The sequence below is a fragment of the Bos grunniens genome, chromosome 18 (assembly GCF_055505025.1).
Source record: "Bos grunniens cultivar Pamir isolate PY7600 chromosome 18, Bosgru_T2T1.0, whole genome shotgun sequence".
Taxonomy (NCBI): domain Eukaryota; kingdom Metazoa; phylum Chordata; class Mammalia; order Artiodactyla; family Bovidae; genus Bos; species Bos grunniens.
The window spans coordinates 50,020,202-50,034,184 of record NC_141182.1 but is presented as its reverse complement, the minus strand read 5'-3'; the positions used below and the strand labels follow the sequence as shown (position 1 = coordinate 50,034,184).

Sequence of the window (13,983 nt, the reverse complement as noted above, 5' to 3'; positions counted from 1 at the left end):
TCCAGTGGTCAGAACTCTGTGCTTTCACTACTGAGGGCCCAAATTCAATCCTTGGTCAGGAAACTAAGCTCTGGCAAGCTGCAGAGCGTGGCCAAAAAAAATTTTTTTTAATGGGGAGATTTCCCTCTCTGTTCCATCCAACCCTTAAGCAGAGTGTCCCTGGTTGTGTGTCCTTTCCCTTGTACTTTGACTTTATTATCCTGCACCAGCTTCCATGTCACCTGGTCCCTGAAGCATTTGTGTTCAAGACCCTCACACTAACAGGGGGGTGAAGAATGACTCAGGTTTGAATCTGTGTATTTATTTTGATTGTGCTGGGCCTCCATAGCTTCATGGGCTTTCTCGAGCTGTGGTGCATTTGTGCATGGGGTTCTCACTGGGGTGCTTCTCGGTGCAAAGCGTGGACTCTAGGATGTGCGGAGGCTCAGTAGTTGCAGCTCCCAGGCTCTAGAGCACGGGCTCAGTAGTTGTGGCACAGGGCTTCTGTTGCTCTGTGGCATGTAGGATCTTCCTGGACCAGGGACTGAACCTGTGTCTCCTGCACTGGCAGGGGAATTCTTATTCACTGGACCACCAGGGAAGTCCAGATACAATCTTTCGTATTTTTTTTTTCAGCGTTAAAGAGCTCCCCCACTCCCAACTGTCCCCAGTCCGCTGAGCTTACTCCCATTCAGACCATTTTTTGTTCTTTCAGAGAGAAGAACTGTGGATTCCTTACATGGCCAGGAAGCAGGCAGGGACCAACGGGGAGGGGGGGTACAAGCTAGACTCTTTACCACCACACACAGAGTTCATCCCGGCTTCCACATGTCCTTGCACAGACCACCCACCTAGAGTGCCACTCCCTGCCTACCACAGCCAAATTCCAGCTGGAGGCCCGGTCTGGACGTCCCCCTCCAGAGACTCCTGCTCCCACCTCCTCCCCATGGCCCACTTGCACCAGAGAAGCTTGAAACTCCTTTGGGAAGTAAAGGAAATCTGGGGTTCCCTCTAGCTGAGTAAGGAGGGAGCACTCTGATCAGGGGTTAGGCTACCCTATCCTACCCCTTCTTGAGGCCTACGGCAGGGGGAAGTTAAAGCTATGGACAGGATTTATCGGGAAGGGCAGGAGTATTAAAAATCCAGAGGTATGACCTCGAGATTAGAGACAGAATGAAAGAGGGAAAGAGAAAGACACAGAGACAAGGAGAATTAGGCAGAGAAAAGAAGCAGAAAGACAAGAGCCAGAAGACAGAGACAAAGAAACAGACACAGGAGAAAAGCAGGGACCAAAGAAGGCAGAGAGAGAGCAAGCGACAGAGGCGCAGGAATGAAGAAGCAGGAATGGGGAGAGGATGTAATTTAGTGGCTCAAAAAACAAATTCTGGAGCCAGATGTTGAGAAACATCAGGCAGACAGAGGCGGAAGGTACAAAATAGGTGTTTTTTAATTGAACATTTTTATAAAAAGGAGCAGGAATGTGAAGGGGACCGTGGGCTAAGCCTGGGCCCGCGACGTCGGTAGGAAGGCTGCTCCTTCTGTCCATCTGTCCCACTGACCCTCCTTTCCGCCGGGTGCGGCATCGCTGTGCGCATGCGCGCAAGCGGGTGGGTGGCAGGGTTGCGCAGCAGGGACCCCGCGTGCGCAGGCGCGGAGTGGGCGGCCCAGGGCTGCTGGGGACTCAGGCCCGGGGTCTGGCGGGCGTGCAGTGATGCGGCTCGTGTGAGGGTGCGAATCCTGGGCGGCAGATACAGCGGAACGAGCCATCAGTGTTGACGCAACGCGCGTTGACACAGAGCGGGGCGGCCGCCTCGGCCTCGTCACACTCGTTGATGTCTGGGGAGAGGAGATACCAGGAGTGCTATTCAGGGCTGGGGACTCAGGTGCCCGCCTCCCTGGCCCCTGAGGATTGTGGATGCTGAGTCTCCTGTCGGAGTGGAGACTGTTGGCTGTGTGAGCTGGACAGGTGACTTAACCTCTCTGCGCTTCAGCTTTGTGTTCTGTGAGATGGATATGGTAGCCCCCTAGGGCACTAGGGTTTTGCTAGGAAAACAATACTGATGATGGTGTCAGCACCCACAAATGCTTGTTGTGCCAGACATTGTTTTGAGCATATTACCTGTATTAACTATCCTCCTAATAACCCAATGAGGTAGGTACTGGGCAAACTGAGCCTCAGCATGGGGAAGCCCCTTGCCCAGTGTCACACAAAAAGCCCAGGAAGTTCTCAGACTAGCTGGCAAAGACTCTGAGTGCCCAGCCCCCTGCTGTTTCTTAGTTCTGAGTCGTTCGGGAAGTCAGTTCTCTTCGCTGAGCTTTGGTTTACACAAAGGCCTCACTGTCATTGCAAATCGATGTTCTCGGCTCTGTGAAATGGGTTCTGTAAGATATGCTCATTTTTCAGATGAGAAAAACTGAGCAAGGGACAGTGACCTGTCCAAGATCACATATCACGCTGGTGGACAGAGCCTGAGGTCTATCCAACTGCCCCAGAGTCCTGGCTTGTAACCACTCCGCTTTCCTGCTGTCTAAACCAGGCAGACATGATGCATATTCCCATTTTACAGATGGGAAGACTGAAGGTTCTTCAAAGAAGTCAAGCAAATCGCTCAAAATAGCTCTGGGAGTCCTTAACAATCACGTCTGCAGGATTCTATTCTCTCCATCCAGCTTCAAGCCCAGCCCTGGTGTTGTGGTCACAACCTGGCTTTCCTCACAACCTGACCTGTCCTGCAGGCATGCCCCATCCCTGAGCAAGAATTTTTTTCTGTTCCCCTGCCTAGCCGTTTGGCCGGTCTCCCTGACGACCCTGATTACCCACCGCTAGTAAAGGTTTTCCACCCTATCTCCAACCCCTCGATGCTGGCCCTGGCCCACCGCCTCACCAACGCAGGACATGCGAGTCATGTCCAGGCGGTAGCCGTCGAAGCAGTCGCAGGTGAAGCCCTCGGGGACGCGCACGCAGCGGCCGTGGGCGCAGCCATCCAGGATCCCACACTCCTCCGCCTCCAGTCCCTCGTAGCGCCCAGCCTGGGCGCCTGCGGAGAGTGTGGGGATTCCGGGGTTCGAGTGGGGCCCTGTCCTGATTCCCTGGGTCCCCTTCTAAACTGTCCATCCCGCTCCAGGGCTGTGGGCGGCGCTGTGGGGCCAGGATGTTTACTGCGTTGCTCTGTTCTCTCTAGCTTTTCCCTCTGTCCTCATCGTTTTCTCGGTTCATCTACCGAGATGGCTCTGTTCCTCTTCATCTCTGCTCTCCGTCGCTCTCTCCAACAATATCTCTGTTTTCCTGTCTCTCTGAGTCTGTCTCTCCCCGACTTCTCTTTGTTTCTATCTCTGTCTCTCCCCATCCCTCCCGCCTTCCCTTCTCCTAGTGCCATCTCTGTACAACTTGGTCCTCATCTTAGCGCTCATCACTCAGGCCTCAGTACTCACCAGCATAGCTTCCACCTTCAGGTGACTCCTCAGGCTCTGGGAAGGAGCCACGGGTGTCACGGGACCGGTAGCGCCAGCGGGTGCCCGGGCCGGATGGAGCAGGAGCCTCAGATTCACCGTAGGGGCCACCATCGTCCTCAAAGTCCGGCATGTCAAAGGGTGGCGTCCCGTAGGGGGCCTCCCTTCGGGCGAAGGGCCCAGGTGGCGGTGGGTAGGGGTCATACGGTAGGACGGGTGGTGGGTACAACTCAGGCCCATAGGGAAGGCCCTGGTAAGGTGGACCTAGGTCTGGGCCATACTCGTAGGGGAGTCCAAAGCCACCTGGCCGTGGGGGTCCATATGCAGGGGGGCGCAGCACGTTGCACAGGGCCTCAAAGTCATCTGCAAATAGGAGCCAAGCCTAACAATCAGCTGGGCTTCCCCGACATCTGCTATGTATATCCCCCCTGAGGGAAGAGGAGCCTGGAGGAGAGGGTGGGAGGGGCTTGGGCTGAGGCATTAGAGGGGTGTCAAAGGAGCGGGTTGGGGTTTCAGGGTTGGGATCAGGGGTTCTGGAGCCAGGACTGAGGTCTGAGGACTGAGACCGGGATTCCAAGGCACTGAGGTAGGAGTACTGAGGACTACAGCTAGAAGTCAGGATTCAAGTGATGGAATTTGTGGACCCATGAGATCTGGCGCTACGGGCCTATGAAGGTGGGATGGAGGTGTTTTAGGACTGGGAAGTATCAGGGACCTGAGGGATCAGGATGCATGGGAGTGGATCTGAGCCATGGGACCTGGAAGTCAGAGGACCAAGGACCTGGGGCTGGCACTGGTTTCCCAAGGGCTGAGAAATAGGGGACTCTGGGCTTTTAAGAGACAAGGCAAGGGGGATCTCTGTTGCTGTGGGCTGGCCTTTTAGGCACTTGGATGTGAATATCCAAGCCAGTGGAACTTGGAGGTTTGTGAGCTATGACCAGAGTCTGGGGGCCAGGATGGCAGGATCTGGCAACTGGCATTTGACTTCTAAAGGTCCAGGCTTTGGGGGAGGGGTCTCATGGGCTGTTTTGTTTGGGGTACCAGAGACCAGGGGTTGAGAGTCTGAGAGCCCAGACCTCAGGGCCCTATGGGACTGGAACTATGACACCTGCTAAGTCAGGCCTTGGGTTTTCTGTGGTTGAGGCTTGGAGGTCTTTGGGTTGTGACTTGGGGCCTAAGAAACCAAGATTTAGGAATGGGCTGGGACATAGGGGTCTGAGGGGCTGAGTTTGGGGGGATCTTGGGGTCTAAGACTGGGAGTTTGAGGACTGGATTTAGTGCCTGAGGGGCAGAGTCTCTGAGTGTGGCCCAGGCAGGTGGTGGTACCTGAGTCCTGTGCGGGGCAGAGGGCACAGTCCATGCCCCAGGCCTCGCCATAGAGGCAGCAGCATTCTGTGTAGGTGGCCTGGCGATCCAGCCGAGGGCGACTGCACACAAGGTCAGCCCCCACTTCCTGCCAGCACACTCCCAGATTGTCATCTGAGGGCAGAGACAGCATGCATCAAGGCAGGAAGAAGACACTCAAGTCCTCCCAAATTGCTCAATCTCCTTCAGCCCAGCCAGCCCCTCCCTATCATTCAGCCCTTCACATCAGCTGTGATGTGGCTTCCGGAAGTCCTCTGAAGTAGCTCCAGGTGAGTACAGGGCTTGGCCTGGCACGAAATTATCAAATAGGAGGGAGCTAGGGTCTGGAGAGGAGGAATCTATCCAAGCCTGGCCTCTGGAAGGCTCTGTGACCCCAGGGCAGTTGCTTTTCCTCTCTGAGCATTGTTGTTTGAATGACGTCTTAGATAGAGTGTGGAAGGATGTTGTAGGAACAGTAAGCAAGAGAGTTTGTGTCAATGGGCAAAAAGAAAGGACCCAAAAAAATAAAGACAAACATATCAAAAGAGTCAGAGATTCAGTGAAACACAGGAAAGCAAAGGTGCAGAGAGAAAGACTTAAAAGCGAAGACAGATGCAGAGAGGGTCAGAAATTTAGAGAAAAGCCTAAAGACAGAAACTCATAGAGAGGTGCAAAGAGAGACACACAGGGAAATAACAGAAAGCATGCTTTTAGCACTTAGTGAAACCAGGTCCTCCTTGTGTTCTTGAAAACAGAATTCTTTAGAACCACCCTCTAAGAGAGGGGCTACTGCCAATCTACCCAATATGCTGAAAACAAGCTGTGGGGGTCCAAAAGGGAATAAGCAAACGTGCTTGTGTACACCGGACCAGCAAGTGGCAGGGAGGTTCCTCTGAAACCTTAGTCTTTAACCACGCCAGCTGGCCTCCAGTTCTGAGAGCCAAAAGCCAAGACCAGAGGCTAAATGGAGCGTTAAGGGGCGTGACAGAGCCACGCGCGAGGGGCGTGGCCTGGGTGTAGGCAGGAGGCTGAGCTGAGGTTAAAAGGGGCTGGACGGCGTGGGGGGGACTGATAATCCACGGGGCGGGGCGCGGGAAGACTTCACCAAGGCTCTGGCTCTCGTTAGAGACGCAGCGGCGCCGCGAGCCGTCCAGCACAAGTGGGGGCTCGCACGTGCAGTGATAAGAGCCGATAGTGTTGACGCAGCGGCCTCCCTCACAAGCTGGCTCCTCGTCCGCGCACTCGTCATTATCTAGGGAGGCATGGAGGGAGTGATTAAGAAGTAGCCTCCTCCCCTTTTGCCCTTTCCCCAGTGCATTGACAATCTGATAAATGGAGTCTAGACTTCAGGAACGACTTCCTGCTGGTGGTGGTCACATTCCAGAGAGGCGCTGGCGTGACCAAGGGTTGGAAAGAGTCCCAGGCGAGGGTGGGGGTGATGGTGGAGGTGGGGGACTCTTACCAATGCACTCCAGTCGCTGGGCGTGATAGTAGTAGCCGTTGCTGCAGTAACACGAGTAGCCTGGGGCTGTGTTCACGCACACGCCGCTCTTGCACACCTGATCTCGGAAGAGCTGGCACTCGTCCACGTCTGCGGGAAAGATGATCAGAGGCACGCGCCTCACCAGAGATGGGGGAGGGCCAGGTTGTGGGATGGGCTGGATCGGGGGAGGGGAGTGTGTGGCTGCAGGGCAGGATCAGGAAAGAGAAGGAGGAAGAGATGGTGACAAAGACCCAGAGACAGAGTCAGAAGGTAGGGGTGGGAAGGGGAAAGACAGAGAAACAGGATGAGAGATAGAGATGAAGAAAACAGAGACAGGGTGAGACAGAGCTGGGCTGGAGGCTGAGGGTGGGTGGGCCTTACCTCTCCTGAGACTCAGATCTCCGCTGGGCGCCAGGTAGCCCCGGCCATGGGGGCACAATGACTGGTACTCAGCTGCACACAGAGACAAGGCTAAGCCCCCACACCCTGGCCCTAGCCCCTGCCTTGGGCCTGCTTGTGCCCACTTGCCTCAGTGCTTACTCTTGCCCCATGCCTGCCCTTCACTGCCCAAGACTTCAGCCCCTGTGCCTATTTGTATCCACCTCTCAGCCTGATGCCCACCTGGCTGGCAAGTCACCCTTGCCCATGCAATACCAGCACCTCTGCCCCTTGTCCAAGTGTGTCCCCTTGTCCCAGCCCAGTCCCATGTCCACCTATTTCTACCCAAACCCTCAGCCCTGCGTGCACCCCGAGGCCCATGCCCACCTGTCTCGGTGCTCGGGCACTGCTGGATGCGGCAGCCGCTGCCCCAGCCCTCACCCACAGTGCAGCAGCACTCCTGCCACGTCACGTTCCGGGCCAGGATGTTGTCACAGGCATCCGGAGCCGCGGTGTCAAAGTAGCACTCCCGGCGCCCGCTGCTCACAGGGCCCTGCCTGGGTGGGCTGGGCCGGCGGGGCGGGGGTGGGGGCGGGGGTCTGGCTGGCAGACTGGGGCTGGCAGGTGCGTGGGGCTGTGCGCCTGGGAATGTACCTGGGGAGACAAGGGGCTTTAGCCCAGTGCGGGCTGAGCCTCCAGCCTCTCCGTTATGGATGGGGAAACTGAGGTCCCGGTGTGGCAGAACCAGGCTCCACATCCCTCACCATCGATCCGCCATGGTCTCTTCCATTCTTGCCTCTTCTGGTTTCTGCACCTCTTGCCTCCCTATCTCCCTCTCCCAAGCATCTGGCCCCTCATCCCACCTGCAGTTCAGGTCAGAGAAGAGGGCATTTCCCTGGCCTCCTGGAGGCCTCCTAATCAACACATCCCAAAATGGCCTGGGAATCTTCATACTCAGACCTAGGCCTAGACACTGTTTCCTGACTTAGGCAGCTCCACAACCTGTCCACGTGGAACCGCTCAAGTCCCTCTCTCACCTGCCTTCTCCTCCCTACCTACCCCGTGGCCCTTGCCTCCATCACAGTCCTGATTTCTCTATATTATTACTGTCAGGCTATATTGCTATCTGTCCCCCTTGAAGACAGGGTGGTCTTTTTTGGTCACTACTCTGTTCCCCGGAGAAGGCGATGGCACCCCACTCCAGTACTTTTGCCTGGAAAATCGCATGGACGGAGGAGCCTGGTAGGCTGCAGTCCATGGGGTCGATAGAGTTGGACACGACTGAGCGACTTCACTTTCACTTTTCACTTTCATGCATTGGAGAAGGAAATGGCAACCCACTCCAGTGTTCTTGCCTGGAGAATCCCAGGGACAGGGAAGTCTGGTGGGCTGCCATCTATGGGGTCGCACAGAGTCGGACATGACTGAAACGACTTAGCAGCAGCAGCAGCACTGTGTTCCCAGTGCCCAGAAAAGGGCCTAAACACCGTGAACATTTGTTGAATGGAGGAATCTGGTCAAGTCAGAACCAGGATCTACTTCTGACACTGAGTCCCACACCTAGGTTAACTTCTGTGTTTTGCAGTTTTTTGTTGTTTAAAACAACAGCATCTAACTGATGGCAGCTGTCCACATCAGGAATGGTTAGATCCCATTACTTTCCTGTGGGGCCAGCAGCCATCAGTTAAGTAGACTTTGATCTCAGTCTCACCAGCAGAGGTCCGAGGGGGAACACAGCGCCCGGTCATAGGGTCAAACTCCTCAGGGCTGTTGGGGCAGACACAGAGGAAGGAGCCTTCCACATTCTCACACAGGGCAGCTCCACACACGCCCTGTAGTGTCTCACATTCATTCACATCTGTCAGCAGGAGACAAGACGGAAGAGGGAGTCAACGGTGGTAAACTTCTGGAATTCCATCAAAGTCTGAGCTTTCAAGCATTTTAACGGCTCAGATCCCATCCTCTGCTTATGTTCCAATGACAAACCCTGATTTCCCCACGGGAGCCCTCTGCTTCTCCATTTTTCAACCCATGTGTTTTGAGTAGGTCAAGCAGATTGATGCATTTCTCTGGGTCAAAGACAGGCAGTGACCCAGCTGGGCCAATCAAAGCCAGTGCTGGGACTTGTTCTAGAAATACTCAGAGCCTCCCTCTGTAGTTAGGGATGGCAAGCTGAGGATGTTAGCCAGAGGTGCGATGGCCCCTTTTGTCGTTGTGAAAAGAGAATCTGCCTGAAAATAAATGCAATAGAGGATAGCAGAGCTGGGAGACAGCTAGCCTAGTTACAATTCCTATATTCACGTATCCCCAAAGTTCAAGTATTTCCCTGAACTTCACAGTTTTGATTCCCTTTAAAGAAATGAAGCCTGATGTGTTCATATTTGTCAAAACTAAGAGAATGTATAATTAAGAATCATGCATTGCACTGTATGTAAGATGAACCTCAAAAATATCTGTGAACACATATTGATCTCTGGTTAATAATATGCATTATTATGCATGAAAAATTTTGGGGAGTGATATAGTGATGCCTGCAATTTAATTTTAAATCTCTCCAAAAAATTAGGTGGATTAATGGAGAGACATGTGAGGAAACAAGTATAATGATAATAGAATGCAGGTCATGGGTGTGCAGAGATTCACTCTACATGCCTTTAACTTGCCATATGTTTAGAAAATTTTCTCATAAAATGTTGGCAGACTTCCCTGGCGGCCCAGTGGTTAAGACTCTGCATTCCAATGTGGGGGACAGGGTTTCAGTCCCTGGTTGGGAAACTAAGGTCCCATGTGCTGCCAAATATTTTTTTGTAAATGTTTGGGGAAAAAAATGTTTACATACACTTAAGGTTACGGTACTTCTACTCCCTTATGCATGAATTTTTAAAGCATACCCCAAATAAAATCTGAGTTAATAGGGACTCCTGACTGACATGAAGATGATCTTCTATTCCAAGGTCTAAATTCCATACCTCTAAAGGTTACATGCACTCAGATCTATGGAGAGGATCAGGGTTTGACCAGCCTCTTCCCCACCCTTTGGCCCCACCCTCCCCCAGGAGCCCCGTACCCACGCAGTGACGCCCGTCCCGCGCCCCCTCGTAGCCCTGGTCACAGAGGCACTGGAAGGAGCCAGGCAGGTTCTGGCACACGGCGTGGGCCCCACAGAAGGACCGGTTCCGGCATTCGTCCACATCTGCAACCACCAGACAGTCAAGCCAAGGCTGGAACTTCTATCCCCTCCGCATCTCACCCACGGCCCCAGGGACACGCACCCTGGCATCCGCCCCCTGGCGTGGGCTGGTAGCCAGGGTCACAGGCTGGCGTGCAGCGGTAGGAGCCAGGGGTATTCTCACAGCGCTGGGCCCCACAAATCGCTGGGCCATATTCCTGGCACTCATCTATGTCTGCAAAAGCATGGGGAGGGCGTAGGGGAAAGAAAGGAGAGTCACAGGCCTGATTTCACAGGTTCTTGGTGCTGCTTCCAGTTCCTATGCCTGAGAGGTGTCTGAATCTGGTATTCTACGAGTCCGACCAACAAGCATTGACACCTCTTAAGGCAGGCAAGGCCTCATTACCATTTCTCAAATAGCCTAAATGTGACCCCACCTCAGGATCTTTGCACTTGGTGTTCCCTTTGTCAGGAACACTCTTCCCTCAGCTATCTGCATGGCTCCCTCTCTTGCTTCACTCCAGAGTCTAGGTCAAGCCCCCTTAACCAGCGCCCCCACCCTTATCTAACCTGTCCTCTGTGTCCATTTATCCTGCTTTACTTTCCTTCTTAAACTTCTTATATCCATGTATTTATTAGCATGCTGATTGTCACCTCCCTAGAATCCAAGCTCCACGTTGGCAGGGGTTTGTGTCTGTCCTGTTCCTTGCTGTATCCCCAGGTGTAGCTGCCCCTAAATCATTTGCTGGATGAATCAGAGTTATTTACATATTTATTGTCTGTCTCTCCCCGATAAAACATCAGCTCCATGAGGACAGAGATTTTTTTGTTTGTTTACTTTTGGCTGTGCTGGGTCTTCATTGTGGCATGTGGGATCTTTAGTTGCAGCATGTGGGATCTAGTTCCCTGACCACGGATTGAACCCGGGCCTCCTGCATTGGGACTGCAGAATCTAACCCACTGGACCACCAGGGAAGTCCCATGGGCAGGGATTTTGTTGGACTTATTGCCTGTTCTGCTCCCAGTATCCCACACGGTAGGGCTTAATGAATTCTTGTGAAATTAGTGAATGAGGTCCATGAAACTAGGTTTCCATGAATCAGGGGTCTGGCAACCCAAGAACGCAAAGCAGTTCACAGTCATTTCATCTGTTCCACAAAATGTTGACCTGCATACCATCCCCCCTAACCCCAAATCTGTGCTGCTTCTGGAAGCGAGGTTTGGTCTGTTTCCTGATAGAAGAGTCTTCCCTCAGCTTCCTGTTTCCCCACTACAGACAATGTAAAGACACACTAGTAGCTTGTTTGCACCACCGATGGGGAGAGAGTTAAGTGAAGCCTGGAGCCCCTCCTTGGTCATCGAGAAAGCTCTTCGTGGGGGCGGGGGCAGTGGTCTCACCGTCACAGGTGCCCTCGGGGCCTGCGTGGTAGCCAGGGTCGCAGTCTCGGACACAGCGGTAGGAGCCCGGGGAATTTTCACAACGCTGGGACCCGCACAAGGCAGGGCCCCGCTCCCGACATTCGTCAATGTCTGAGGGAGGAGGCGGGGCAGTCAGATGGGGGAAGCGGCGCGCGGGAAGAAGGGTGGCAAGGAGGGAAAGGAGAACAGGTTGGGGAGTCAGGGAGGGGAGAGCAGAGTTGGAAGCTGGAGGCGGGAGACGCAGGAAAGGGGGAAGGAGGAAGAAGCAGAGGGGAGGCAGAGAGGGAGACAAATAGGGGAGACCAGAGGCAGAGGAGAGAGGGATCTGGCCAGGGCGGGGCCTCGCACCGAGACAGGAGGCGAGGTCTGGGCCGGCGCGGTGTCCCGGAGGACAGATGCACTCGAAAGAGCCGTCGGTGTTGGTACAGATGCCGCTCTGGCAGAGGTCCTCCTCGCTGCATTCGTCCACGTCTGCGGGACAGTGTCAGCAACCGCAAGCCAGTCTCCTTCTCTGCCTGACATTCCAGACCACGCCCCTCCACCACCTTTTCCCGGCCTCTACGGCTCCGAGACTCTAACGCCTTCCCCCACCTGCCTTAGGCTCCTCCCTTTCCTGCAAGCCCCACCTCCCCGACGAGCTTGGCTCGAGCCTGTCCATTCACTGCCCAATTTATCCAGACTCCGCCCTTTCCCCCTTTCCTCTCCAACTCCGCCCCTCCCTTTCCCCAGCCTTTCCCGGTTCAGGCCTGGCGTGGGTACCGACCGAGGCAAGAGGCTCCGCGGGGTCCGGGCCGGTAGCCGGGGGCACAAGTACAGGCGAAGGAGCCGTCGGTGTTGAGGCATTCGCCGTGGGGGAAGCAAAAGTCGCCCTCCAGGCACTCGTTCACGTCTAGGGTACCCAGAGTTCAGACTGGGTCACCAGACCCGCCCCAGGACCCAAGCCCCGCCTACAAAGCAGCAACCCTGCTCGCAAGCCACGCCCCAGACGGCCAGTTTCTTAATTCCACCTATACAGTCCCTTAGTCCAGCTCCCACCTCCCCACCAGGCTTTGCCCAGGAAGCCAGGGCCCACTCCAAGGCTGTCCAGCCCTTTCCCCACCCAGCCCACCTGCGCAGGGCCCGGGCCGACCAACTGGCGCCCGGTAGCCTGGCTCGCAGCTGCAGTGGAAGGAGCCTTCGGTGTTAGTGCAATGGCCATGGGGGCCGCAGGAGGCGCCCGAACTGCATTCGTCCACATCTGCGGGAACGGGGATTTCAGAGGAGGTTCTGCTTAAGGACACATGGATGAGGGTCAGAAAGAAATGATGGGAAGTGTCTTGGGTTGGACGTGAGGTAAAGAGCCAGCAGCAGAACTGGGTAAGGGAGACCAGGGCTCTCTAATCCTGGGGACCATCTTCGGGGGATCCTGTGTCTGGGTTTCTGGGAACTCCCTGTGCCAGGATCCTAGGGGCAGGTGAAGGGACTGGGACAGGGTTCAGACATTAGTTAGGGTAAGGGGTCAGGTATTATAAAGCAGGATAATTGGATGCCATTCTGATGAGTCAGGGGTCCGAGTCTCTGGTCAGGGTTTGGGATCCAGATCATGAACCCAATCAGGTCCCAGAGAAGGGACCCTGAGAAAGGGCAGGGGAAGTGAAAAAGACAGGGTCAAGCATCACACAGAGTCAGGGGTTATGGTCAGGGTTATGGTTGGTAGTTATGGTTAGACCAGATGTCACAGTCAAGTTTAGGGGTCACAGGTCGAATACAGGGCCAGAGGACAGGAGGGGCACAACTGCTATCAGGGTTGGGGTCCCAGGGTTATCAGCAGTGTTCACAGCTAAGGTCAAATGTCACAGTCAAGTTGAAGGTCATTGATCACAGAGGCAGAAGTCACATTCAGGGCCAAGGGTCATGGTCCATATCAGAAACTGCACTCTGATCGGCGGAGATCAAGTCTAGGTCAAGAATCGCAGTCATGCTCTGGGGGTTGTGATCCAGGTAAGAGGACTGAGATCCAGGTTAGAAGGCTGCAGGTCAGGTCAAGGGTCACAATCTTGGTCAGGAGTCATGACGCAGGTCCAAGGTCACACCCAGGGCCTGATCTTACCAGTACATCGGCCATGGTGCAGGTGGTGACCAGCAGGACAGGCCCTGCACTGAAAGGATCCAGGTGAGTTCACACACTCCTGCCCAGGACATGCCAGGTGGTTCTCACACTCGTCTACATCTGGGGAGCAGACAAGAGTGCGGCTTTGAAGTAGTGGTCCAATGCCCCCCTCATCCATCCACACTCGTCCCTCCCTCCCCGGCCTCACCCTCGCACTCGGAGCCGGCAGCATTGGGCTGGAAGCCTGTGGGGCAGACGCACTGGAAGCCACCTTCCGTGTTCTCACACCGGCCATAGGCGCAGGGCGGGGGGCTACGGGCACACTCATCCACATCTGGGGCAGAGGAGGCCAGTGGGGCTGAAAAAGGGACCTGGACCCCCTACCATCACCACCCACCCCAACATTCCATTCTGGAGGCAGTGCCCTGGACCTTGCTCAGGCTGCCCCCTCCTGCCAGAAGGACGGATCGTTTCACTGCTTCCCCATTAATGGTCTCTCCAACTGCCATGAAGTGGCCAGGACACCACCTCCTGCATGATGCCTTCTGTGCCTCAGCCCTGTCCCTTCCTGAGAGTTCCCACGAGCACAAGGTGGTGGTTTAGTCGCTAAGTTGTGCCTGACTCTTGCGACCCCATAGACTGTAACCCACCAGACTCCTCTGTTCATAGGAT

General features: G+C 54.9%; 1 protein-coding gene across 4 annotated transcripts in view; it reads right to left on the bottom strand.

Annotated features, from left to right (window-relative positions):
* Positions 1 to 1,403: 1,403 nt before the first annotated feature.
* Positions 1,404 to 13,983, bottom strand: part of LTBP4 (latent transforming growth factor beta binding protein 4) — a 28,525-nt gene continuing 15,945 nt past the window's right edge. For all 4 annotated transcript variants that reach the window (XM_086352585.1, XM_086352586.1, XM_086352587.1 and 1 more), the window contains 17 exons: positions 13,520 to 13,645; positions 13,312 to 13,431; positions 12,331 to 12,459; positions 11,986 to 12,111; positions 11,571 to 11,693; positions 11,202 to 11,333; positions 9,907 to 10,038; positions 9,702 to 9,827; positions 8,346 to 8,492; positions 7,022 to 7,288; positions 6,638 to 6,709; positions 6,236 to 6,364; positions 5,879 to 6,025; positions 4,756 to 4,908; positions 3,412 to 3,792; positions 2,865 to 3,017; positions 1,404 to 1,815 (listed from right to left, as the gene is read on the bottom strand). In XM_086352585.1, coding sequence (XP_086208711.1) covers positions 1,661 to 1,815; positions 2,865 to 3,017; positions 3,412 to 3,792; positions 4,756 to 4,908; positions 5,879 to 6,025; positions 6,236 to 6,364; positions 6,638 to 6,709; positions 7,022 to 7,288; positions 8,346 to 8,492; positions 9,702 to 9,827; positions 9,907 to 10,038; positions 11,202 to 11,333; positions 11,571 to 11,693; positions 11,986 to 12,111; positions 12,331 to 12,459; positions 13,312 to 13,431; positions 13,520 to 13,645 — 2,618 coding nt within the window. In that variant the 3' untranslated portion in view covers positions 1,404 to 1,660. The remainder of the gene's footprint in view (positions 1,816 to 2,864; positions 3,018 to 3,411; positions 3,793 to 4,755; positions 4,909 to 5,878; positions 6,026 to 6,235; positions 6,365 to 6,637; positions 6,710 to 7,021; positions 7,289 to 8,345; positions 8,493 to 9,701; positions 9,828 to 9,906; positions 10,039 to 11,201; positions 11,334 to 11,570; positions 11,694 to 11,985; positions 12,112 to 12,330; positions 12,460 to 13,311; positions 13,432 to 13,519; positions 13,646 to 13,983) is intronic.